The following is a 27,375-nucleotide window of genomic DNA, read 5'->3' on the forward strand; positions in this document are numbered from 1 at the left end:
AAAATCATCACTTTCTCTTAATTTAAGAAAATAGATGTTTGGAATTTGATGGTAAGGCTCCTGAAACTTTTCCTTTTCTCTTGCTGTCACTTTTTTTTTTTTTTTTCTTTTTTTCCCCTATTAGCAGATCTTCTTGTGACAGAGCATTATTTCAGTGTCCTCATAAGGATTCTACAGAAAAAATTATTTCTTCTCTTGTCATCTTGAGGTTGATGGCTGCCTTCCCATTTCCTCTTCTGGAAGCTGTGTGTTCCAATACCACAACAGTAAAGATTTGGATTCATTAATTCAGCACCGATTCTGGTTCCAGCAGGTTTTAATTGCAGTGAAATGGAAAGATGTTTCACTTGATTTGTCCTGGTCTATCCCAATTGCCAAGTAATGGCTGGTATCATATTAGTTCAGTCAGTCCTCCTGGGCCATTTTGGAGCATGGACAAATAATGAAAAATGGGTGTGGGCACCCATCCATTTTTTTTTCTATAGCTGAATCCAGAACTGCTTAATTATGTATATATTGCTGTAAAGGGAAGAATCTTTCTGTCATCATGTATAAAAATGGATGAGGCTTCTAATCACATAAACTGTTACACCTCTAGAAACTGTGAAAGGCAGTGAAGGAGATGTGAAGAACTCTTTACTTGCAGAGAATTCCCTTACAAGAGGAAAACTGAACATTATCCTTGCAGATCCACCAGCTCAGTGTTGTGTGGTAGCTTCCTTTTGCACACAGTTGGTAGGGGGAAGGTCAGAGGATGATTCATGGAGCTAAAATCATTGGAGAGCTATGCAAGGATGTAGCTGATGGGTCCATAAATGGATAGACCACCAGCCAAATTCTTCTGAGATGCTGGAGGAGATAACCAAAGTACTGGATCTCTGAAACTGAAGTGATAAATGAGTTGGGTATCTCCCTTCAGCCAGGACAGATGTCTGGGTTTTCCATACCTGTCTATTCCTTGTATGCAGGTTAAGGAAGAAAACTTGAAGCTATCTAACTCTATGGAAGTTGGTTGGATTGCTGTGAAAGGGTGGATAAAATGCCATTCAGAGCTTCACCAGGACAGCTTCTGTTTGCTCCTGGTTTATCCTGAAACAGCTGGTCTTGCCTCAGTTCAGCAGGACTTAATGAAAAAAGGAATTAACCACGATTCTTCGACAACAGCATCTCCCACATTGTTCTGCTTGTAAAAAGAAAGTAAAACAGCAGTGTTAGCCACAGCTTTGAGAGCTGGGAGCTCTGAAGTCTCTCACTGTTGGTAAGGGAGACAGCTGCCTCTAGTGAGGCTACACTGACTCCCCCTCTATGGATTTTACTTAAGGAGTTTGTACATGAGAACGGGTCCTTTGTGCTGTGTAAGCTGCCTTACAACAGTGCTGGGCAAATAGTAGTGAAGAAGCTTTTGTCTGAAAAATGAATTACTGTGGAAAGGCATAGCCCCACCTTCAAAGTACCAGAAAAAAAAAATAAAATTCTGTACACCTTTCAGGAGCTCTTCCTGAATTTCAAATATACTTGAAGGGTGTACTCAGATCTTTCAGGACTGGAATTATGTCTGGGGCTTTGCTGTATGAACATTAATGGATTTGATTATTCAAGAATGCCCTCGCTCTACATGTTCAAGAGCACGTGGCTTGTGGCTTCATTCCCAGGCTCACAGTGAAAATTCCTTCTGCATTCTTTTCCCCACGCAGCATATGGATGGGCAATGAGCATTTTCAATATTTGTCATGCCCAAGGGGATAAACCAAAACCATCAGAATTTTCTTATGGTTGTTGTTATCTCTAGAATAATTTCTATTTCATGAAGATAAGCCTACCAAAGATAAATATGTGGTAGGATAGATTTCTTCCATCACTAATATCCAGTTAAGTACATAAATGAATGACAACCACAGAGGACCAAAAATGTAATCACCAAATGATTGCAGAAAAATTGCTCAAAAATGGCCTCAAGGCTTTGAATAACTCTGAAGAAGGCATTGTATGCTTTTGATTAATTCCTGAGTATCCTTACTTGATTTCTCCCTTTTCTGTATTGTCATCACCAAAACCCAAATGGAGACTCCTACAGATGTGCTCTCCATTTCAAATCCAGGATGGCTTCAAATTCAGGGAGTGCGAGTGGGAGAAGAATTTGGCTGTCCACAGGTATAGTTCAAAGTTGAAGAAACAAATGCTGTGGTATAACCCTGATTACTGAACTTGCCAGAGCTGATTCAGTCCTCTTGAAGCTTGAAATTGTTCAGCCAGAGGAGTCCCATTCTTATGGTATGCAAGTGTTGCCTTTTACTATATGTTTAAAATGTAACAACCTGTAATAGTAAAAGCCCAGGGCTCCAGAACTCTGATCTACAAACCTTTTCAGAAACTTCATTTACTGGGCCAGAGGTTTCTTCCACTCTTTGGGAGAGGAAGCAGTGATCCCATCTCACTTTATGCTTCTTATTTACAGTGTGAATTAATTCAAGGAGTGCAGCTATTGACAGCATCCAGAGAGCAGCAAACAGTGGCACAAGGCTGAGCCTGTGGAGAGAGCTGCTGATTGTGAAAACACACTTGTGAGCACAGCCATAAATGTGTGAGGTTGAGCTTGGAGATTCCTGCCTTTCCATATTTCTTCTGCTGGGGTTAGAGACAGCATTTGTTATGTAGATTATTGCAGGGAGAAGCTGGAAGAGTGGGACACTAGCTGAAGGTGATGGTCAATAAAAGGTTTGCAGGAGGACTTCTGCTAGTGTTAAGTGTTTAGTTGATCTTTTAGGGATAAGGAATTTCAGCTGTCTCTTAAACTGGGATGGCCATTAAATATTCACATGGGTTTTAACCTCAAAATGTGTGTTTCATTGCAATACTTGTTTTAGCAAAATCATGATAGAGTAATGAATCAGACTAATGAGACCTCAAAGCTTTATTTCTTTTTCAGGAAGTAGAGGAAGTTCCTTGTAGCTTCTGAGAGATCATTTTATCACTGTGTGTCTTGCTAATTAGAAAAGGATAAAGAGAATAATTTCCATTTTAAAGATGGACTGAAGCACAAGGAAGGCCAGACTTATTTAAATTCACCCTAAAAGAACTGGTATTCCAAATGCCAACTTGGCAGAGGATGACATCTCTAAATGCTTAATAAATAATCATGTGGATTATGCTGTGGATGTAATGTGTGCTCTCTGAGAGATGAGCAAGCTGAGAAATTGTCTTTAAAATGCTTGTCTCAAAGGAAGTCTCAGGAAATGAATCCTCCTTCTCCAGGGAGTGTTTTGTCCTTGGTCACTTGAATGTCCTTTTAATGCTGAATTTATGAAACTGTGAATTGCAAAAGCCAGTGGTGTAAGAACACAATTCCAAAAGGCAGAGAGCTCAGTCATGTGTGCTAGTGTGGAGTATGAGGGCACTGAGAGTTGCTAGAAAAATATAATGTGTCCATTTAGAGTTTGGTGAGGGAGTCTATCATTCTGTCCTTAATGGATATGGTTTTCATAGCTGTGTTCTGAACTTTTGGAGATAGACATAAGCAGAAAGAAAAATAGAAGAAATTTCAAATATCAGGGGTTTAAAGCTAAAAATTAAATGCATATATATATGTACACACATATATATGTTCAAAAAAATGAAGAAATACATCTGTAGATATATCTATACATAGCTAGTGAAGGGCAGAAAGTGGGAGTTTTTGTAAGAGGTTATATTAGCATCTGCAAATATATAGCTTGCATGTTGAGGACCTCAAATTTTTAGTAAAGGTGTAGCTTAATTGCATGTCATAAAACCTTTTCTATTATTAATTGGGCTTTTAGTACTGTTTGTGCTCAAGGGAAACTATAATCACTTTATGGGCATGGACATTAGGCAGACATTAAAGTGATGCATTAAAAGTTACATGGAGTGGAATTTTCACAAAACTGTAGAGTTTTCTTTGCATCCTAAAGTTTTTAAACCAGAAGTGCAGTGTTTTGCAAAGAACAGAACTCAGAGGGAATCTAAAACCTTGAGCAAAACCTTGAGGTCATGTTCAGTGGTCTGTCTTGTGGAGAAGGTTGTGTTGGGAAAACAAACTGGTTCCTTTCAGCTGTATAAATGAAAGAAGGCTCTCAACTTTTTGTCTTGGAACCTAAAGTTAAAATAGGTCTGCAAGCAAAAGTATGTGTGGATGTGTGTTAGGAAATAGAGATCTGGGATAAAAAATATAGATTGCTATGATGGATGGTAAAAGGCAGATCTCTTCTGTATTTTCCCCAAAATTTCAGCCTAGTGCAACCTAGAAGGAATCTGCCAGTGAAGTTATGGATGTTTTCATGAAGTCACTGAAGTTAGGTACAAAATCTCTTCCAGTGGAAGTGCTGTGCCTGGACCAAGCATGATGAATAGTGTGAGAGGGCTCACCTCTATGCTTGGAATCTTTTTGCAGGAGCTTGATTGAATACTTGTCTGGAAGCAAAACAAAACAAAAAACTCCTCCTATAAATAGCCAACTAAAACTAGTGGCTTGAAAAGTATCTTTTTTCAGATAGATAAAAGGCATAGGAGCAAATGGGAAACATTAAATAATGACCCAAACTGTGAAATAGCAGGCAGATGACTTGCCCTTAGTGTTCAGGAGAAAATGGGTTAATCAAAAAAGGGAGCAACCACAACATTCCACCTGTGATAGAGAATGTAAATCAGTGGTGAAAATGGCATGCAGAGCTCCAGGGCTTGCTTAAATGCTTCTTTCTGTAAGAAAAAAAGAATTAAATGGAAGGATTGCAGTGTGTTTTATTCCTACAGTGATTTCAAAGGATGTTTTGTGAGCAGCTCATCCAGGAAGTAGAGTCAAATAGAATCTGGCCCAAACAATGTCTGTTTTGATTGTGATGTTGTTCAATAGTCTTTTGCTGGAATTCTGCATGTATCCAGTTCAATAGGTCCTAGAGATAATTGAGAAATATAGTGATACTGTGGAAATACCTTGGTTAAATTAGAATATGAGACAGGAATACAGCACAGAATTCTGACACCTCTATCCCAATGTAGGTGGGATAACTTGAACATTGCCTTTGAGAGAGGACTGTGGACAACTCTTGCCATCAAAAGATCCAGTGTGTCAGGTGTGTGTAGAAAAAATGATGAAGTAGAGGCTGAAGCCATCATAACACAATATTTCATATTCTGGCCTGCAGAATATGTGGTGGGATGTGTGCATGCAGGAAACAGATGGGCATTTAAACACACAGATAATCCTGCCCTGAATTAGATGGCTCAGCCTAAGTTAGTCAGCCTAAGCTCCTAATCTTTGTTGAACCAACCTTTGCCATGAGAAAGCAACAGTGTAAGGAAAAGGGTCAACAACACAATAATGGAAACTACTTGCTGCCAATAGGATTTGGGTAGTTGTAGCTCCAAGGTGGAGCTACTGATGGGTAAACTACCATCTGAGCATTTTCCTCTGAACTGAAAGATGAAAAAATAGTAAGAGAACACATTGTTTTCAAATATGTTGGAATAAAACCACTAAGTTCTTTAGCCATGATAATGCTGTTTCTCCCCTGGAGTACTTTTATTTTTTATGACTTCATCCTGGAGCATCCTGGTCTGAGTCAAACTTTTTATGTTGCCCATTGTACCACAGTGATGGGAAAATGCATTGTTTTATCATTTCTCTCTTTGATTTTTTTTTTCTTGCTTTCCTTTTGGAAATTTTATCACTAAAAAATATTGCTGACACACCAAAAAGTTTTCTGGGGAAAAACAGATCTTATCATTCTCTACTGTTTGTGTTCCCCATGTCTACCTTTGCTCCTGCCTTTCTTCCCTCATTTCTTCCTACAGACCCTGTGAAATGACTGCAGTGATGCTCCTGAGTGTTAGTGATGAAATGAAGGTTTCAAAGTGTTGCAGCCAGATCTCTTGGCTGAACTGCAGGCCAGGTGAGGTTATTACAGGGGAGTTTGTGATACACTTTTCCACACTGTCCTGCCAGGACACTGCATTCTTTTTCCATGCTCATTTTCCCATACGGGCTCTGGATTTTTGTCCATTGAGCCCCTGGTAGAAGGTGGTTTTGATGAGACATTTTCATTTTTTTCAAAAAAGCAAATAATATTTTGAATGCATTTCTTCCAGTAGTTTTATGAAACCATCTGTTTAGCACCAAAAATTAAAAAAAAAAAAAGAACAGAATATTTCTCTTCTCATTATTTAATACTATATTTTATATGAAACTCCAGAGGATTTATTAAACTGAATAATTTCATTGCCTTTTTATAATAGAAAAGTTTATTAGAGAACACAGGGTCATAAAGACTTTTCCTATAAACATCTTAATTGATCCATTTGAGCTTCAGTCTGCTCTTTCCAACCTTCAAACACACTCACCTTGTGCACTCCCCAGGATGAGTGAGGATGCAGCATGGCCCTTCTGGACTGCTTTGAGCTAAACAACCCAAACATGACCTTCAAAATCAATCTGTGCTGAAGAGCTGGAGTATTTTGCCTCTGCCTTTGGCTCATGTGTTCCTTAGAATTAATTGAATTCCAGAATTTTATCTTGACAATTAGTGAAAACCTGGCCGTGGAACGGTCATCATGAACTTCAAACCCAATGGTTTTGCTGGAATGGTTAAGCAATTTTGTAATTTTCAAAGGAAAGGGTCTGGAGTAAAGAATTGTTTAGGTCTGTTGCCCAGGGAATGCACACATTTGTTATGTACACAGAATTGTGTCACTTGTGCTCCCATAGGCATGAAAGATGCACTCACACAATGTTTTTCTCTGTTTTATTACTGATACAGCTGTATCCACCACAAAAATGCTGAAGTACACGTGCCCTTTTACTGCATGATTAAAAGAGAATTATATTGTTTCATGTCTCAAAACGTCCTTTGGCAACTACATCTTCTTATTAATTTATTGAAATTGGCAGGCTGAGTGTGTGGGAAGAGGTTCAAGAGTTGCATCAGTTCGATCTGGATTAGTTCCTGACTGGATGTGAGATATTTCTGTTGTAGGCAGCTCACACTCAACTTGAAATGCTACCTGCCCATGTTTGGAGCTGTCTGCCATCTGAAACTCTCAGAAGAATAGCTGCAACTGGATCTCAATTTAGGCATAGAATTGCTGTAGAGATGCAGGGTTGAATAGATCACGTGTGCTTTTTAGGAAAGATACTTGTTAATGTAATTTCCAAAAGCTCTGGTCAGGACTTAAAGGTTAAAAAAAAGGGAAATCAAGAAAAGAGGGAGAGAAGTAAAAACAGAGAAGTGATGAAGAAAACTTGATTTTGGTTTAAAGACTAATTAAAATGCTTTTTAACTGACTAACAAGAAAATGTAAGTAGTTATGAATTATGGATCATAGTTGCAACAAATCTAAAATGAATTGGTTTAGTGAATGCCCAATAGACTTTCTAATGCTACTTTATGTATATAAACCTAAATTATGCAGTAATAAGGGGAAATCAACTTATTTTTCTGAACAACTTTTTTACCTAGGGAAACAAAAAAAGTCCTGAGAAGAAATAAAATCTTCATGGATCTTTCTTTCCCTTTTTGACTGTAATACTAATGATAGTGCCTACTCTTTGAAATTTTGACAGTAAATAATTTGAATAGACTTGTGTTATGGAATGGTTTGTAAAATTCTGAAGCAAAATGTTAGTTTATTACTCTGACTTCTGCAAATACAGAATTGAGTAGACTTGGGGGGGGGGGGGTTGGAGGGATTTTGGTTCTTGTTTGTTGTTTCTTGAGCCTCTAAGCAGCACAGTGTCATATCTGTTTGCTAACTGGATAAGGCAGCACCTGAGAAAAATTAGTGGGAAGTAAATTATCTTAGGATAAGAATGTGTATCACACCAAAGACAAAGAGAGGGGAGACTACCAAGCCTTCTGAATTCTTTAGAATTTGTAAAACCTTTTCCTTCTTCTTCTCCAGCAGAGGTAGCATTTGGTTTTGGCTATGTACCTGGACACCAGACTCAGAAATATCTGGGTTCCTTCCTGCCTGAGGAAGAGAGAAAGACACAAACCAGATATTTTGGCTGACCTACAGGCTTTTCATTTAATTTTTTTCTGGTCAAATTGCTTGAAGACAAGGCCTGCTTTGCAGACAGGGTGGTCAAAGCAGCAGTTCCACTGCTGATTCAAATTAATTTAGATATTTACAGACATTGATACAAAAGTATTTGTTCAGGTGCTGCATTCAGAGGAACACCTGCTCCCTCACAAAAAAATTGATGTACACAAAAATACTTTGCAGAAATATTCCCAGAAAAGCAAGCCAAAATGAATGCATGTTTAATAATACAGGAGGGAATTCCCAACGTGCTTAGCATTGCTTGGATTATGCTCCCGGATGTTTGTGAGATTTTTCAGTGCAGGTAGTGATAAAAACAGTCAGAGTTGGCTTCACCCATTAGAAAAAAAGTTTGAATTCTTTCTTATTTTCTTCAGAGTCAGTTGGCAGTGTGTGAGAGGTAGACATTCTTCTGATGCTGGATGGAAATACCACCATATGGCTTTCTTGGAATTTCATTGTCAGCTTGGACTCTGAGGCAGCCCCTGGGTAGCTGGGGAGATGGTAAGTGCAAGCACAGAAACACACTAATTTTTGGCTCTGGTATATTTTTAGTGCATAAGAAGATGGTTCATTCTACAAGAGTTGTACTGAAGCATCTTCAGAGATGTGGCCACAACTGGCTCATTTTGGCTCAGCTACTGGAGGTAGTTGAGGAAAGGTGGAAATCAGTCTTCTTGTACTCAGAGAAATTTAGGAAACATGAAACATGTACCATTAAGTAAAGCTGCCCAAGAGGATTGGGCAAAGCCATTGCTCTCTCTCTAAAAAAAAAAAAAAACCCAAAAAAACCCAAAAAAAAAGAAATAAAAAAAAAGAAAAAAAAAAGAAAAAGCCTAAAAGATATTTGACTTTCAAATGAAAAATAAAGATACACACATGACCCTAGCACTGATCTATGACAATTTATGCAGTGCTGATATAGATTAATGTAAGTTTTGCAACATGATTTACTCATTAACAATGGTGGTGACCAATCATGACTAACATGTATGTCTGAAATTTATATGATGACTGATTGTGTGTCTTTACAGCTGAAAACATGCCCCCTCTCTATAAATATATATAAATATAAGGTTTTGTGTATCATACCTGTCATTTAAATACACAAAGATACATTAACTTTACAGAACTTTCCCATTTTGGGAGGTGTTTCCAAGGAATCTCATACCCACTGGGATGCATTGGCTTCCAGCACCACAGTCAGGGTGACATGTAATTATGAGAGTAAATCCATGCATAAAACCAGAGGCATTTGGCATGTACTTGCATCCCTGTCTTAACTCTTAGCATGATGAAATAACAATGGAGCAGAGATGGCACATGATTTTATATACATTAAACCAGAGTGCAAAGCCTTCCCCAGCTGTGGTTATGTGCAGGAATCACAGACCCATAATACTGTACATTCTCTTGCTGTTGTTACCTGGATTAGTTTAAGCTGGGATGTTTACCATCATGTGCACTGTAGCCATCATTTAAATAGCTTTTTTTCTTTCATTACATCTAAAGCCTCTGTAGGAATTTCATAAATCCTTTACCACACCACTGAAATAAGAGGAAGAAAGGGAGAATACCAACTTTCATTTCTCTCAGAAGACAGCATTTCTTGAGAGCTGGAGGGAAAGTGCTGTGGCTCAGAGCTGCTGATTACTGTGTAACTCATGAATTATTAAGTAATGAAGTATTTTACTATGTAAGCAATTAAAAGTCTTGTCACCTATTGAGATGGTGATTCCAGAGCCACATTTTTGTCTTTGTGACTTTGTTAATGAAACCACACAAATTTTTGTGTCTGTTCAGGCTTCTTCATTTCCAGTTGGTACACATAGACAGGATGCAGAAATAGCTAGAAAGAGCCTGAAGCCTCAGAGAGGATTTCTCAGTAAGTCTGAGGTGTCATCTACTGCCTGTGGTCAGGATGGGGTTTGATGGGGGAAATTGAGTATTGTTCTTTGCCCAGCAGTGGGGAAGATACTGTTTAATGACTCAAGGCAGGAGCCTCCTAAGTAAGCTTGTGTCTGGATATGATTTAAAAGATTTCTTGTGTGGAGAGTAAAATTTATTATCTGAAAAAGCTGTAAAATGACTGCATGTTCTGCACACCCTGGTATTTCAGATCTGTCAAAAGAGGACAGATCTAGTCTGCAATGATGTAGAAACTGAAATACTAAAATAGCTGGCTGTTGAAATAAAATAGCAATAACAGGATGAGATGACAATCAAAAATCTTTTAAAGTTCCAGAAATAGATTTGCCCCTGAACAGAATAATTTTCTTTACAAGTAGGATCAAAAGTTGGCATGATTGGAGAACAGATTTGTCTTTCTTCTGATTTCTAATTTCTTATAGTTTGGGCACCTGAGGAGTGCCATAGAACGGCTTGGAACTCTGCACCCCAGGCAGATCAGTTGTTTGGTTTTACTGTAGCATATGAATAAATTAGCTTTCAGCTGGGAATTCATTCTTAACAAACAAAAGCTATTTTACAGCCAAGAAGGATCTGTGATCCCAAGTGATAAACCCCAAGTGCGGCTCTCTCAGCTCGAAATACTCAAAAATTTGGAAGTGACAACAAATTGGTTGTGAAATGAAATCACTCCACCAACATTAGGGGGATTTTGCAAGTAATCCTTGGTTTCGTCACCAGGTTATTTTAACTGTGGCCCTCTGCTTCTGATGCAGATATTTCCAGTACTGAGAGGAAGCTGTGAGTGGAGGCTTTCAGATGCAGTGATTAAGTCAAGGGTATAAAGATATGGATCTCTGAGGAGCAAGGACATGAACCCAAGTAGGACTGATTTGCTTTCCAGCCTTTTAAGAGCTGATGTTAAAACACACAGCTCTGTCAGTAGAGCTCAAGAGGTAGCTTTTACATTGCAGCTACACCGTGTCTGTAATAGGGTTCAGTTATCGTGCTAATGGCAAGTGAGGGATCTGCAAAAATTTTCCAGATTTCTAGGAGAAAAAAAATAAAATGAATGCAGTCTGCTTCACAAAACTGTCTGCAGTGAGCAATAAAATGGCTGTAACAGGGATCATTGCCTTGCACATGGAAAAAAATATAGGTTTTCTATATACTTGTAATGCATTTGCTTAAAATTTATTGCACGTGTATTTAAAATATATATCCCCTGTATAAAATACTGTCTGTTTAAAATGGGACAACTTTGCCAATTTTCATAATATTTCAAATATGTGGTATAACGAAATGCATTCAAAGTATCATTAAAAACTGATACTTTTGGAACATTTAAATATGATTATTTGCTGCCTTGAGTATCTTTAAAGAAGCATGTGTGTGGAGCATTTTTCAGATACATAACTGAGGAGAACAAAATGAAGATTCCCTCTCTCCTTCTGGGCAACCTGTGACAAGATTTAGTCCAAAATAATAGTGTACAGCAGGCTGAAGGTACCTTTGAGTCTTATCTCTCTGTGCTTTGTGTAGTAGCAGTATAATATTTTCTACTGGCTAGATTCAGTGTAAACTCCTGACTTTTCCATACTCTAGTGATGCAAAGTATCCATGGGCTTGGCTAAACACAGATAAACCAACTTTACAGCTGTTTTCTGCTGCCAAAGGAGTGCAAAGCAGCTGGAACTTATTGGTCTTATATATTTTCAGTGTGTTCAGAAACCCATGTGTTTGGTTGAGTTGTTTTTTGGGTTGTTTTTTTTTTTTTTTTTTGTTTAAATATACAGCAAGTTGCTGTGGGAAAGGCTGGTTTGTCTCCTGAAATGAGAAGCCAACAGGGTTCACAAACTCAGAGCTGCTGGATGTGCAGTACTTGGGCCAAGCTCTGCCTTGACAGGTTGAGTGTAACTAACAGGAAGAACTGCACTTGCTTTGACAGACATATTTTATCCCTGGAAGTTGCTCAAAAATGAACCTGGACCACTAATTCCCTGATGGCAGCTTTAGGAAAAGAGAGAGAATAACTGAAGGTACAGAAAGTCCTATGATGGACAAATGGTGTGGTGGCAAGTAAGTTGTGTCTAAAGCTGAACAGGAAATAGATTTCCCAGCCTACATGGGGAAAAAAAAGTAAAAAAAAATGGCAATGTAGAACTTTTCCTACTTTGTGCCTGGATAACAATAGCAATTAAGAAAAAATAATGAACACGACCATTGTGTCCTTTGGTTGAGGTTATAGATGACTTCTGCTTTGTGTGACACAGATTCAAGTTCTCTTATCTCTGAGCCAAACCAGGACTTAAATCTGCATTCCTGAGATGAATCTCTCAGCTTTGAGATACAGAGAGATAGGTAGTAGTAAAAAATCTTGGGGTTGCAATGCAATTTGTGTTTTGGACAGGGAAGACTCAAAGTTTAAATTTATACATATGTACAAATAGTTTTGTTTTAAAAAATCTGTGCTATTTGAAGGGAAACACTTTTCAATAATAATAATGGTAATAAATTAAAATTCTGGACAGTTAGGAAGGTGCCTGATGATTTCACACACTTTTTTTCTCTGATGACTGTTTAATTACTCCATGTGAAATATTTATCAGAAAGGATTGAGCCTATTTCTCAACAAGCTGGAGAAGAATTTGGAATGTAAAAACATCTTGTGTGTATTAGGACACAGCAAAGTTCATGACCTCTTTAAAGTCTCACCAAGAGGTTCTGGAAGCTGGAAATGGAACAGGCACCTTTTAATGCTTCTTCCTGCATTTCAACCATGAATAGTTTTCTGGATCCTTGATAAGTTTGTAGATTTTGAACTGTGATATTTTCTCATTAACTGAGCATTATCTCTCCTCCTTTCCTCTGGATGTGACTATGATCATCAATCAAGTCCCTTATTTTGCAGGAAGAAAAGATAGAAAGTGTAGAGCATTTTATGACTTGCTACATATATATTGGGCACAGCCATCCTTGGGATTTCTGGATCCTCATGTGCCTCCCCAGCTTGTCAAGGTAATTCAGAAATTCTTATTTCGTGCTTCCCTTTCTTGCTGAAATACTTTTTCCTTTGGGGAAGGTGATAGATGGTAGTTTTCCCTTTTAGGATGCTTGACTCCTGTTGGTACCTTGTGGTCAAGTAGACATGGTTCTCATCTGTTTTCCTTGACAAAATCACCCAGAACCTGCCTGAAAAATACTAAGCCCAAGTGACAGAGTATTTCTGAGGAGAGGGGAGGTTGTGCTGAGGATACAGGGAGTTGTTAGAGCTGCCTCAGTATTTTCCCTTTGGGATACTGAGTGGTGCCTGTGGCTTCACAGCTGTTGGATTCTGGTGGGCTTCACACTCTAGAGCTCAAGTGGCAAGGGACAAACATGGCTTTGTTCTTAGTTTCATACAAATGTAATTATTTCTAGGGGTTTACAAATCGATTGTGAACGTACTTTGACATATATTCTTTGTTGATTTTTACTTTTCCAGTCTTTTCAATGGTTGGACATTTGAAAAATCTAGCCAGGAAAATCATAATCTACTGTAACTAAATACATAAAAATCCAATAATAAAAGTATTGAGAAAACCCCTGAAGACATTTATAAAGTAATGTAGAAAAATGTAAATTATTCAAAGAAACACCAAAGCATGGTGTAATTTATGATTATGTTAGTCAAATAACCATGAGTTGTTTTCAATAGAAATAAAGTGCCAAATTTTATCCTATAGACTAAGCAAGCAGTAGAAAGCACTGTCTTCAGAGATCTCCATCATGTTCAGAAGCACTGAGAGCAGTTCCTTTCATTAAAGGGGGTTTCCTTCTTTCTCACAAGAGAAAGGAGCAAGTGTAGGTACAGCTTTTTCTCAGGGAATAAAATCTAGGTATGGAATTGTTATGAGGGAAGGAATTAGATGCAGGCATTTGGACTTGGTTGACTGAAATTTCATGTTCTTATGGAAAGTTTGTAAAAGAACAAATGACCTAAAAAATGTATGACACTTTTGTATCAAATAATTTTAAATGGTTTCTGAAAAAGGACTTTATTCAGAGCCTTACTAATATTTTTTATTGTTTTCTTATTGTTATGTACAGTATTGTTTAAGTTCATATTTTCATCTTTCTCCCTTCAGTGCAGAATGGATCATACAGATGTTCCTTAATATTAAATGCTGTCTAATAAAAATGCACCTTTGCTTGCTATTGTTTAAGCTTACCACTAACTAACTACAGGTTCAATTAATTGGAAGTTAAACTTGGAGTAATTTTTCTAACTGGCCAACAATATATGTTCCTTGAAAACCTTGCTTGAGTGACATAATGAGCAAAGTATTTGAACAGAATAATAAACAATCCAATCAGTTAAAATCCTTCTCAAGCAAATAGGATTCTAATGCTTTTCAGCAAAGTTCCAATGAAACTATTAACTTTCTAACAGGATAAAATTATGCACACTTTTACTGTATGATTATGATTAAACATAAAATTCCAGAATCTGGAGAGTAATCTGACAGGTATTTCTATCCATCAAAATCTGACAGGTAATCAGACAGTAATCTGATAGGTATTTCTATCCATCAAAATCTTGGACTGCCATAAATCAGCAGAAATCCTTTTCTCAAAAGAATTATTAGAATAATTCTAAATCAGCTGTTGGGCAAAATGAACCTCCAAAGTTTTAGAAGTTTATAAATGATAAGTACATCTTTCTTAAGCAGTTCCCAGTTGTTCTGGAGGACAGTTTAATCTGTTGTCTTATCAATACTGATTTTTGCTCCACAAGTGAATATTCTACAATATGTTTTCTTTGACAATATGACTGCTGTCGATCTCTTGCCAGATGACAGTGTGAATTATATGGAGGAATTGATTTGCTGCAAGTCTTTGGTTATTCCAGGAAAAGTTAACCATTAGGTCTAGAGACTAAAACCAGTAAAATTCCTGAAGGTTGGCTGGACTAGTGAGTACAGGTGCTTTTGTGCTGTTTGAGCTTGCAGAAAGCAAGAGCAGAATCCTGAATGGAATGCTGAAATGATTATTTGAGCTCATATGGATGAAGAGCTGCTACAAGACCCATCTCAGTTTTAACTTTATTTTGTAAAACTATATATAGATTAGGCACAGTCATGTCCATTAGTAATTTCTGTCTTCCTCTCATGTAAGCATAAAACTAGTTTAACAGAGTTTCCTGGGAAGAGCATGATGAATCCAAAGCACACAAGACCTCATCCAGCTTCCTGTCTGTAGGTAATGCTGCAGTCATTTTGGATTAGCGATAAACGGTCACAAAATTGGAAACAGGTTCTCCCAGCTTTACACAAGAATCTGCAAAAACATGAATACTTGTACCCAGAAAGTATGATTCCAATCCAAACATCATAAAATAATATACAGTGCATGCTTAACTGCATGCAGGGCCATAAGAATGTATTAAATGACATTGCCAGATGCCAAAGACAAATATGGTTTCAGCATTCAGATGTATTGGAACCTGGAGGAGATGATGGCTTTTCTTGCACTGCTGTCAGGGGTGTATTTCTGTAAAATTATTTTTGTCCTTAGTTTCTGGTGTCATTTCCCTCATTCCTTTGCACACATGCTGTGACCTTCTCTTGGATGCTTGAAAAAGCCCTGCTCAGGTGTGATGGGTGATCTCTTCTCACCATTCCTTGAAGCCCTTAAAGGGTGTAAGACCCCATCTAGAAGTGCAGAGTGATAAAGATACTGGGGAATTCCTCACCAAATTTTGTGGAAAACATACAGGCTTTATCCCGGGCTGTGAAAGTGAATTGCCACCCATGTGCTTTCACCTGAACAGGCTTCATTTTTGCACCAAGGTATTTATCCAAGGTCAGATATCTAAGAGAGGAGAAGGCAGATACAGCCATCTTCAGTCCTTCAGTCACTGTAGTTTCTTCAGAGAACTACTGGGATCACAAAAACCATGATTAGAAATGTTGATCTGAACACCAGCCCCATGCAATTTGAGAGAAAAATACAGATACAGTGAGTAATTCATACTTGTCAATATTCTAAGGACTTGGAGGGTGAAACTTCCAAGTTTAGAATTCAAATATAGAATCCAAACTAAAGACATGTATCATGATTAAATCATACAAGTTGGGAGGCAATAATCTGAGAAAGCACTTACTCTGGGTATCTCATTAAAAAAAATGAAATTGGAGTGGGGCATTTGCCAGCACATAGTTCTAAATTTGGAGTTCAGCTGAAGCCATCCAATGTGAAAAATCAACATCTTTTTACTCATCCTTCCTGAAATGTTTAGGCTGCAGAAGATGAAAAGCAAGCTCAACTTTTTCAACCACAAGATAAAGTAATAATAAAAGAAGGTTACAAGGAAGATGTGTAAAAATGACAAAACTAGCTAGGCAGCCTCTTTCCAAAATGCTTTTTCATATGTGTGAAATGAATTAGGGATTTCCTTAAGCTTTCAAACTAACCCTGAATTATAGCATTGGTGCTAGGTGATAGCATCTCTCCCAGTAGGAACAGAATCAGAACAATGATATTTAGTGACAACAGAAGATCCCCATACTTACCATTCCAAATATGAGTAACAATCTTACAACTTTGAAATTTATTTACTTTTTTATCACTGTTGCTGATGTTGTTGCCTCTGTATGAGAATTATGGACCAGTTTGAGACCATCCACTTGAAATCTTTTGCTCTTTTAAACAATCCATGATGATCATTTATCATATTTTATATAATATGCCAAAATCACAGAATAGTTTGGCTTGGAAGGGACCTTTCATTCCAACCCCATGGGCAGGGGCACATTCCCCTAGACCAGGTTACTTAGAGCCCCATCCAGCCTGGTCTTGAACACTTCCAGGGATGGGGAATCCACCATAATATGCTTCTCCTGCAAGACTAGGGCAAATATTCCAGCTGTGTAAATGTTTCCAGCTGAAAATGAAAAGTCTTACAGTAAGAGTGCTTTCCAGGGACGTGGATAAGCAGTACTTGGATCCCGGCTCCAGCCTGATGCCCCTCAGAATTGCAGACACCTGCCAAGCACCTTTACTGGAAGAGTGTTACTCCTGCAACCTGCTCATTCATCAGCCATTTGCTTTTTCCTCCATCTGCAGCAAGAGCTCTTTTAGGTTTCAGCAAGACATTGACATTTCTTGCCAAAATCTTTCAATATGAATGGAAATTTCAGTTGCCTGGGAATAGACTCATATTTTGTCTCAGACCCTCCTCCTCAATAAATGCAATTTGTCTCCTAAAGTTACAGTTACCACAAAAATCTCAAAAAGTTTGCATTGCAAAGCATGTCCCTGGTGGTTTTCTTACAAGGCATGAGAAATGATAACAAACCAAACCCTTACCACCATGCACTTGAATTCTATGAGCTGAATTTTCTGTACTGTTTGAATAATCCAGTTTCTTCTACAGTATCAAATTTCACAGATAGAGGTGATAAGGGAGGAATAGGGAAGACTTACAGATTTACTGGTAAAACTCTATCCCTCAAATATACCTGGAATGGTACTTGGGAGAACAATTCTGCTACTGTTATGGTTTATTGCACATGCAGCAGCAGTGGCAGAAGTACATAATGTTATTTCACAGTTACATTTCAGATTTACTTTAATAATCTCAAAATATGCGTGACTTGCTGGACAATCCTGCCCACAGATAACACCTACATGTCTGCCCAATCTCAGACATTTATTTTTAAAATGTTTTGGGGTTTTTTTGTTTTTTTTTTTTTTTCCCCCAAAGAGGCATGCTAAAGCTTTGTGGAGCAAAGAAAAATATCATTTTATCCCATGTTTCTGATTTAGGTATCGTTGTGGTTTTGTCTTTTTTGCTATTTCTGACCAGTTTTTTTTTTAGCTAACTTGTCCCTTATCTGCAAGCAAAGCAGTTCAGTTTTGCAAGAATAACAGAGACCTTTCTCCAGGATTTCATTCCTCAAATTTTCAGGTTCTATTCTCAGAGAAATTAGTTTGAATGAGATAACTGTTAATATAATTACCATGTCATCATAATTTCTGTTTGCAACTGCATCTATCATCTGTACACTGAATTACAGCAGTATTACTGAGGGATTAATTTTATCTGAGGTTTTTGGGTTTTTTTAAAACCAGAAAAGGAAAAATAGAAATCCAACACAACCAAAACCAAGAAAAACCCTAGCCTCCAGTTGCAGGTAAGCTCTGAGGGGGCTAGTTTGCATTAACAAAGTTGAATAAATAAACAGAGGAACTTCTGGCTTGATTCAATGAGCCATACTTAGACTCTCATAAAGCCACTGTTGAAGGCCTGTTTTTGCAGAACTGCCACACTCTGCAGGTTCACAAGGACAAACTAGGTCCATAAGGGAAAGCATTTTAGGTTTAAAAAACAGGGGAGAGAAAAAAAGTGCTGATTTGGGCATTCATAGTCTCTATGGCACTGCAAACTCAAAATGCAGTAGCTCAGGCAGCATGTTTTTTGTCAGACTGCTGGCCTGCCTTTCTTTAGGGGATCTGGAGATGTATGGAGCTGTGTAAAAGGAATTCCTCACATCCAATGCTTTCCATCCTTGCAGCTCTGCTGATGTGGCTTGTTCTGCACTGGAGTCACCTGGAGGCTGAATGAATGGACCAACAAATCCAAAGGTGGAGCTGGGGTGAGCTGGGAGCTGCCCTGCAGTGCCAGGTGATGTCTCTCAGTAGAAATCACCCCAATTTCTTATCTATTGTAAATTCCTTGTCCTTAGTGACACCCAGATCAGGAGATGGGCTCAGCCAAGGTCTTGGTCTCAGCTGCAACAGTGATTTGTGAGAGATCAAGAGAGCAAGGACACTGAATCTCCCTTGAGACTTTTGTGGGATTCTCTCACTGTTCCTACATCTCCAGCCATAGTAGCATTTTTCTTGAAAATCAGAGTGATGTAGGAGGTAGGGATGGCCAAAACTGGGTCAGGGGCACCATATCAGGTGTTCTGGTTTTGAGGTTTCTGCAGCATTCCTTCCTCACAGGAGCTGTGACTAAAAGAGGATAATAAAGTGCTTCAGTTATGCACTTTAAAAAGGAGAAGGAGAAAAAGATGTTTTTTCATTGTGCAAATTTCTGTTCCCCCTTCCTGAGGGACTGGTGTAATTAACATTGATTTATTTTGCTTTCCATTTGTAATTGCTGGAGAAGCTCTGGTGGTGGAATTTTAACCCTTCCATCTTTCTACAGCCTTAACACTGACCTTAACATTTCCATGAGAAATAAGGGAATTTGCTTAATCTCTTTGTATGGGGCTAGCCATGGGTTATTGAAAATGACCTACAGTTATTGTGCCAATGAATAAAATGTCACAAGTAATTTTGGCAAACCTAAAGAGCAAACTATTGGAAAGGCTTGCCAGTGAAAGTCAGGAAAAAATCACCTGTTTTTAATATCTACTAGGGCTCAAATTCAGCTTTTATTTCACATGTAAAAATATTAACTCTGAAGCATACACCCCCTTTCTAGAATGGCTTATGGTAGAATTTTTCAGAAAATTGCATTAAACAATCTGACCAATATTCAAAGTGATCCAGATTAAAACTTAAAGAAAAATTGCTTTGCTAGTTTCTGCTTTGAAAGGAATTTTGAAAGGAACAGGCATTTCTTAAAAAGAATATTTTAGGGGGTATCTAGGAAAACAAGATTAGCAAAACCATTATGCCACTGGTGATGTAGGATTTATTAATGCCTGGGTCACATGTGCCATGGAGCTGCAGAAGTTCTGTATCCTTAAAGATGGCTGGTCAGAAATTAAGATAGTGTAAATACAGAACATCCCCTGATTAAATACTACTGCAAAGAGCCAAGGGATCTACTTGTCTACAATGTGGTTGTTGCTGCTTTTGTTTATGGTACCTTTTAATGGACTTGGAGATCCAAGAAGCAGCAGCTCTACACAGAAATGAACTTCTTGCAATGAGAAAAATTTGCAGAGTGCATCTGTTTGCTGGTAAATGACATCATTCTACTACCTACACACTCCCCAGCACCTTTTGCTTTTAAAAATAACTTTCAACAAGAGTCCAGCTAATGCAGAATTGCAGATTTTCATTTGACATGAGGTTTTCTGACAGTTTATATGGTTTATTCTTTTAATGTGTCATGAAAATCAAGCTGTTACCCCCACTAAGATATCCCAAAGAACAAAGCACAAGAACAAATTCTTTCCAGCCTTGCACCAAGGCAATGGGACTGACTTTTCAAGGCTATATGATGTAAGTGGGAGCAGTTTGGCTTTTGTTGTATAGCATGTGTATATAAATATATGTGTGTATAAAATAGAGATGAATGTAAAAATGTCAGCAAGGGAATATTTTAGGCTAAGTGTCAGGAATTGTTTCTTTGCAGTGAAATCTTTTATGGTAGAGAACAGTTTCTCCATTGGGAAAAATGGTGGGAGCTTCTTTACTCGATTAAAAACTGGACAGACCACTCAGAGCACAGCATGGAGCAGTTTTGTGTTGGCAGAGATATGAGCTAAGCACCTACAAGCTCTTTTCCAACCCTAGTTTCCATGAAAGATAGATGGATGGTTTGATAACCCTCGAGGCAGTTTTAGCAGCATAGTGCTAATGTAGCTCTTATACTTGCCAGACCAAGTTTTCAAAAGACATTTGGACAAACTGTGTCTGAAGTGGTTCATAAATTACACTGCATTATATCAGCAAAACTCTCTTCAGGGAGGTGACTTCATCAGCAAGAAGTCAGGACATCCACTGGGATTATTGTTTTTACTCTTGGGAAGTTAAAGCCTTGTGAAAAACTTTCCTATGTACCATTGGAAGAGAGGTGACCAGGAATGTGTAAAACATCACCCAAATTGAGCCTGCCTGCCACCTTCCCTTGCATTTCCTCTAAAAAGTGCCTGGCTCAGAGTCCCTTTGGTGAGTGTTAGAACTGTCAGTGTGCCTTGGCCTCAGGAGAGAGGATTTATTTGCTTGGAGGGGAAACAGTGGAAATTACAGAATGAGTTGGGAAAGAGATTACGCCTGATCACAGAGGTAAGGAAATTCAGAAATTAAATAAGAGCATACAGATGGAAACATTTCCTTTTGCTGGTATGGACAGTTTTATAGAGAATTTAAGCCACATAATACTTGCTTTCTTGTTAGGTTTGCCTTTCACAAATCCTCTAAAAGCACTTCACAAGTAGTGATGAGAACCAGTGGATGGTGTTCACAAATGGCCATGAAGGGAAATGGGGCAGGACAGTTGTTCTGTACTGTTATTTCTCTTTCTCAGAAGATGTCCAGGTTTTCTGTCTTTCCACTTGAGGATTTTTGAAAGCGACACCTCTGAGTTATAGTTAAGCAGTGTCTCTTACAGATAAATTCTGGGCAGCTGATAAATATTTTCAATCAGAGACACTGTCCCAGCTTAGAAGCTCCAGCAACAGGGAGAGTGGAGGGTCTGCATCCCTTTCAGTAAAGATTTCACATTGCTACAGGACAATAATTAGTGGTTTCTGCTGTTATTTTTTAAATTTAATATTCTTATTAAGATTTTTGGATTGATTCATTCAAAGACTTGTACGGCACACTTGGATTTGAGGATTCCTTTTGGAATCTCTGAGCACACTGCAGAGCTGCTGTTAAATCCTCTCCTTGTCACTAATTCTGAGTCCATGGGCATGCCTGTATTTCATGTGTGTAGAGCATGTGGCAGGGTTCTACTTGCAAGTGAAGAGGGAAATGAAAAGTAACCATTGCCAGGAGTTGTGTGAAATGTTCCAAGTACAGCCTGGGGGGTTTGGGATACACCTGTACAATAATTATCCATCAGAGCCCCAACAGGAGCTGCTTGAGCACAGGGGTTTCTCGTGGTGATTTTTGTTCTCTCAGGTGGAGAATGTATTAGCTGGTGATGCCATTCTCTTTCTCTCCTGTTCCACAACTGATCTGGAGGTCAGAATTTCCACCCTTTTGATGAAAGTGAATAAAACACCAGGTAAAGATGAAATATGTTTTGTTATTGTACTGTTTAAACTATGGCTATTGAGGAACAGAAAATTAGGTTATTTAGTGAAATGGTATGGTGGGATTGTATTGGGTTAGAGTTACATATAGTCACAAAGGCTCAGGTAAAGAGTGTGAGGTGCAGGAGAAAGCAAAATATTTTGTGTAAGATGGATTAATCTTAGAGTGAGAATTGTTATTTATTTATTTTTTTATTTATTTGAGAAGTATTAGAGGTAATTAATTTTAAATGAAATCAAGATGGGTAAAAATAGTTGCATTGGGTCCAAGTGAAAAAGAGATGTGACTACTTACAACCTTTATTAGAAATGTTCACAAAGCACCTAATTAATCAGATTCAATGTTTAGAGCCATAATTCAGCTGTACCAATGTTTCTGAGAAGACCATTGCTGCTCAGTGCTGTGACTCAGGTATTTTCAGAGGAACTGAGAGACATCTTCTCGTGTGTCTTCATTTAATTCATAGGAGTACTTTTTAGGTAAAAAGAGAAGGAAATTTGAAAGATGAAGCAAAGGTCTTAGTGAATAAATATTATTACACGAATACTCAATAGTTATCATGCATAAGAGCTGACAGGATATAAACTCTGCTGAAAAAAAACTTGTTAGGTAACTTGCCAAAAGCTGAATATATCCTAATATGTCATTTGTCTTCTTACAGTCATTTAAATCCCATGAACAAATACAGGGAAAGGGAGAAAAAAATTATAGTTCATACTATTTATAGCTGCCAGTGTGTGGCAAGGAGCTTTTTCCAGTGCACTGGGGTAAAGAAATGGACAGAGAGAAGGGAAGCTTGGTGTAACTCCAAAAATTCCTTTTTTTTAAAAAAAATTAATTTAATGGCACAAACCATGAGCTGCAGAAGTAGTTGGGAGCAGGAATCACTCTGGCTGTAAAAAGGCCTGGAAAGGACTGGCACATGTGAGGAAGGAGACATCCTTCCAGGGACTGGCATAGCCAGTCACAATTCTTCATGAGGTGATACTGGGAAAGTAATAAATACTATGGAAGGCCTTCTTCAAACCTCTTTCTTGCAGCAGAAATACTTTCTATTAAAGGAATTGTCTGAGGCAGCAAAATGAAGCACTTTGAGCCTGTTTTATGAGCCATCTCTCTCCCCCTGGCTCTCTGTGCATATCTGTAACTATTTTAAGTGCACAGAGTTTGAGCTCTAGCACCATTTCAAAGTGTTGCACTTGGCCTGTCAGGATTTCTAGCATGCCAGATTAAAGCCTGGATCCTTTGGAAAGGGGGAATGCCTGTCAATCTGGTTTGCAGCAGGGTTTATGTATCATTTGTAAGTTTTTAATCATATTTCAGAGCTATGAAATGATGCCCTTTGGTGTTCAGCCTGTTGTTGTCAGCAGCTGACTGGCTCTGTTTGAGCACTGGGATAATTTGGGGATCATGGCTCACTCCTTCACAGAAGGTGTTGGGAATTATGAGAATATGAACAGAGTTGGATGGGTTGCAAATGACTGCAGATTTCAGATGGGCTGCAAGGCTTGAGAAGGATCACAATGAGCAGGCAGCAGTGCTGGTGGGCCTGATTTCATTCACAGAAGGGCCTCCAGTTTAAATTTGTCATGTTTTCCAGTTGTCATGCAATGTGCTAAGAGGTGCCAATGAATCAGCTAGAGAGACTGAGAATCGTCTGAATTAGAGGCTTGAAAATAATCTACAATAAAATAAATCAGAAACATTTGAGTCTTTAGGCTTTTGGGTAGGGAAAGAAAGCTTGCAAACAGGTCTTATTGCTGAGTTAAAGTGACTGATTGTAGCATTCACCGATTCTAACATTTATTTTTTTATCTGAATATGTTTTGTGTTCTTTCGGAGAGGATTTGCAGAGTGAAGAAATTAATAAATTTTCATAATCTAGTATTTCAATAATAGCTATCTGAAACAAGCTGTTTCTGTGTTCTCAGTTAGTGAGCCAACCTGATACCAGCAGGTCACAGCTTCCCCCAGGGAGTCAAAGGGTATCGCTGCAGTGATGGCCCTGATGCCACCACAGCACTGACAGCTCTGTTAAATTATTAACAAAACATAAATAGCAGATAAAGAGATTTCTTTTTTTTTTTTTTCTTTTTTTTTTTTTTTTTAAACAGCTGCTTCAAAGTGGAAGTTTAGAGTACAGGGGTTCCTGGAATATTGTTTATTGATATCTTCTGACAGCTCTTTTCATCGCTGCTGATCTGGTATTCCTTCCTCTTTACTGCTGTTGTAAAGAATATTGTTAGGAAATAAAGACATACTTTGGGATTTCTGCTGGCAAAAATAAATATACAGTGTCCTCATGAAGTAATAAGTGAATAGGATCCTACTGTAAATATTTTGCAAGAGAGAGATGGGGTAGGGACTGAGGCACAAGGAGCAAAACATGTTTTCTGAGGTCAGCTAATTTAGTACAGTGAAAAGCTACCAAATACCTTAATGATAGATTTCTTCCATGCCATAATGTATTTATAAAGATACTCCTGATACTTATGAGTTTAATGTAAAATAAGAAAAATATCTTTTTTTTCCCCTAACTTTTCCTGACTTAGAAGATTGTATTTTAAAGTCAACTTTAGTGTCTTGATCTAATTCTTAACTGCATCACTCTACAGTAATGCTCATCACCACAAAAAAACCCTGTAGTGTTTTATAAAGCAGTCATTTTGTAAAAAAAAAGCTGTTTTTTTCCAAAATAACAGTTCAGCTTCTTGCAGTGTTGCTGTCAAAATTTTGGAGAGAATCAGGGACTTTGATTTACATGGGAAGTATTTTATGCAAAGTAGTTTTAGGGTGCCCCTGAAGTGCCCACAAAAACTCATGGATTCAGACTCCTTTCTGAACACAACATATGTGAGATTCTGGGCCTTGAAGAAAATGAGAATAATGCTTAGATAGAGGAGCTGCTGAGGTTAGCAGGGAAGGATATTAGGTGGGCAAGAGGAAGGTGCTACTTTAGAAGGTTTTCTTTAGAGATGGTAATGGAGTTTTAATTGCAGCAGAGGATGGAAAAAAGAAGCCAGGACAAGATGGGGTGAGAATCTCAGGCAGGCACTCTTTAATTGAATAGTATTTTCAACATGCCTGTAAGGATAATATTAATATTAATTTCATGGTGTTAATATTTTGGAAATATTTTCTGTCTCATCAAGTGCCCTGAAAAATTATGTTGCCATTTCAATATAATGGCATGGTTTTTACTCCTGAAGTTTCTTCATGGGCTAAAATGTGCTAGCTTTGACTTAGGTCTGACAGTAAGAGGGAGATAATTCTATTTTTAAAAAGCAAAAGAAAACTTTTACTAGATTTACCCCAAAATGACACTTGGTTTGCTCAGCTATTTGTCATGTGGAGCATCAGTATGGGGCCTGTTTTTTAATGCTACTTGGCAAATAGCCAAGTTTTCCCAAGGCTGGCATCCAGCTTTTGGAGATCAAGAGATCTGAGCTCACAGGAGATAGATGGCATTGTCACCCCTGCAGAGGCTGTTGAGAGGGGAAGTGACAAGGTTACTCAGTGGGTTACAGATCCAACTGGAGCTGCTGCATAAGAGACCATAAAATTTAGTCAGACTAAATTATCATGATTGTGCCTCTGAACCTAAAATCCTTTTAGTAATGAAACTAAAAAAATATCCCTGGAAAATCCTTCCTAGCTTGGCTCCGTTCTGTTTCTTTCTGCTTTGGATTTTCTGGGCTTTCTTTTGTTTTATTCCTCTAAGGAAATGCAGCACTGCTGAATTACCCTGAGTAAGTCCCAAATCTGCTGAGGGAGCTGGGAGAGCCAGCAGAGCCCAGGGTGAGGTGCACTGATAAAGGCTCCTGCAGAGCAAGAAAGGACAAGGATGACAACATTTAGCACAGAACAAAGCAGCATCAAGGTTTTAAGCATGGCTGTTCCAAACCTCTTTGGGATTCTAACTTTTTTTTTTTTTTTAAATGTATCTGTGTTAGTGTTTGTTTTTGGTTAGTAGGTTTCAATTCTCTTTCTGCATCAGCAAAGGCATTTATGCCAGAAATTTCAAGAAGCCTTATTCTATTACTTAGAGTAGAAAGGGAAATCTGTGAAAAGGAGAGAAAAAAATGCCACACATCCACCTATGTTTTTCTCATTCCCCAAGGCTCTCTCTTTTCATTCTCTTGGTGCTGAGAATAATTTTTCTATTTATTGTATTCTTGAGTAGCTCTCACCTAATACATTTTATCTTGCTAAGAAATTAGTTTTCTGGTAGTTTTAATCTTAAGTGTGTTAGTGACATCAGCTGGTCTTAAAATGACCACAGTTCATAAAACTTAATCTTAGAAAATGAGAAATTGATTCTCATCTTGTTTGAGTGCTCAGATACCATGGTGTGTAAAATAGATAATAATTGTGAGTGATTCTTAGTCCTGTCCTCTTACCAACCCAGGGACACACTCTTAAATTTTGTAATGAATAAAACCAGAAAGCCTCAGTTTGGATCCACTTTAAATTGTGAGAATTGGGTAAGACTTTTGCAAGAACACTACAGAGTTGAGGGATTTCAGTGGTAGCTGGAAATAGCATAGGGGTGGTGGTTTTGAAACCTCTCCAGTGAGTGAAGCATAAATAGAAAATACTGCCACTTCTCACTGTGAAGAACTATATCAAAGTTTTCACTTTTATTTGTACAGATTTTCACTTTTATTCTGGAAAGCTTCGTAAGATCAGTCAAGTATTTCCATTTCTCTCTGAAACTGGGCAAGTTTTTGCCCTCGTTAGCATGGAGTGCTTTTCCTTTGGCAGGAGAAAACACAGATAAATTTAATCAGTCTTCACATCCCTGTGGAATATTTTTGATTAATTTCCTTTCCAGGGGAAAAGGAGCAGGTAAGAGCAGTTGAACCAGGTCAGATCACTCAGCCAGGATCCTGTCTTTAGGGCCAGAAAACTTTTCTAGGAAAAGGTAAGAGTCTAAACAGTGACAATTATTTAAAGGGTGACTGATATTCACCTGTGGGTAACAATCAAGATTCTGTGTAAGGAAAAGAGAATCAGCACCTCTGTAATCACTGGTCAATCTAGAAGGATTTTCAGGTTTTTGCTGACATGTTTCTGAAACAAAATTTGAGGTGAAAGAAGTTGCATTTTTTTTCCTCTGGATGTACAGTACCAGCTTAGTACTAGCTTAGTGAGGCTGTTCCTTGGAATTTTATTTTTTTTCAGTTTTGGTGGCTTTTTTGGTGTCATTTTAATGACAGTATATGTGATGGCTCCAAGGTTTCAGTTCCTGACTGGTGATCACCCACTTCAGAGTCAATTTTTTTGTGAACAATTAAGATAGAATAACATTAATATGTATAAATGTAGAATATAGCACACAGAGGAAAAAAAAAGTGTCACTTTCTTCCCTACTCATTTAGGCTCACAAGTTGACCCCACACAGTTGGAGCTCATCTTTATTATCTTGGA

General features: G+C 38.1%; 1 protein-coding gene across 11 annotated transcripts in view; it reads left to right on the plus strand.

Moving 5' to 3' along the window:
• LOC306802062 (uncharacterized protein) overlaps positions 1–26,850 on the plus strand; it is a 116,757-nt gene extending 89,907 nt beyond the window's left edge. For 8 of the 11 annotated variants that reach the window (XM_079305802.1, XM_079305809.1, XM_079305805.1 and 5 more), the window contains 4 exons: positions 8,430–8,556; positions 12,872–12,978; positions 21,811–21,916; positions 26,780–26,850. In XM_079305802.1, the coding sequence (XP_079161928.1) occupies positions 8,475–8,556; positions 12,872–12,978; positions 21,811–21,916; positions 26,780–26,844 (360 nt within the window). In that variant the 5' untranslated portion in view covers positions 8,430–8,474 and the 3' untranslated portion in view covers positions 26,845–26,850. Of the gene's footprint in view, positions 1–5,796; positions 5,907–8,429; positions 8,557–10,736; positions 11,286–12,871; positions 12,979–18,518; positions 18,767–21,810; positions 21,917–26,779 lie in introns of those variants that run through there. The other 3 variants (XM_079305810.1, XR_013774261.1, XR_013774262.1) reach the window with 3 other exon arrangements.
• The last annotated feature ends 525 nt before the right edge of the window (positions 26,851–27,375 follow it).

This window comes from Erithacus rubecula (genome assembly GCF_903797595.1).
Source record: "Erithacus rubecula genome assembly, chromosome: 5".
Classification (NCBI taxonomy): Eukaryota; Metazoa; Chordata; class Aves; order Passeriformes; family Muscicapidae; genus Erithacus; species Erithacus rubecula.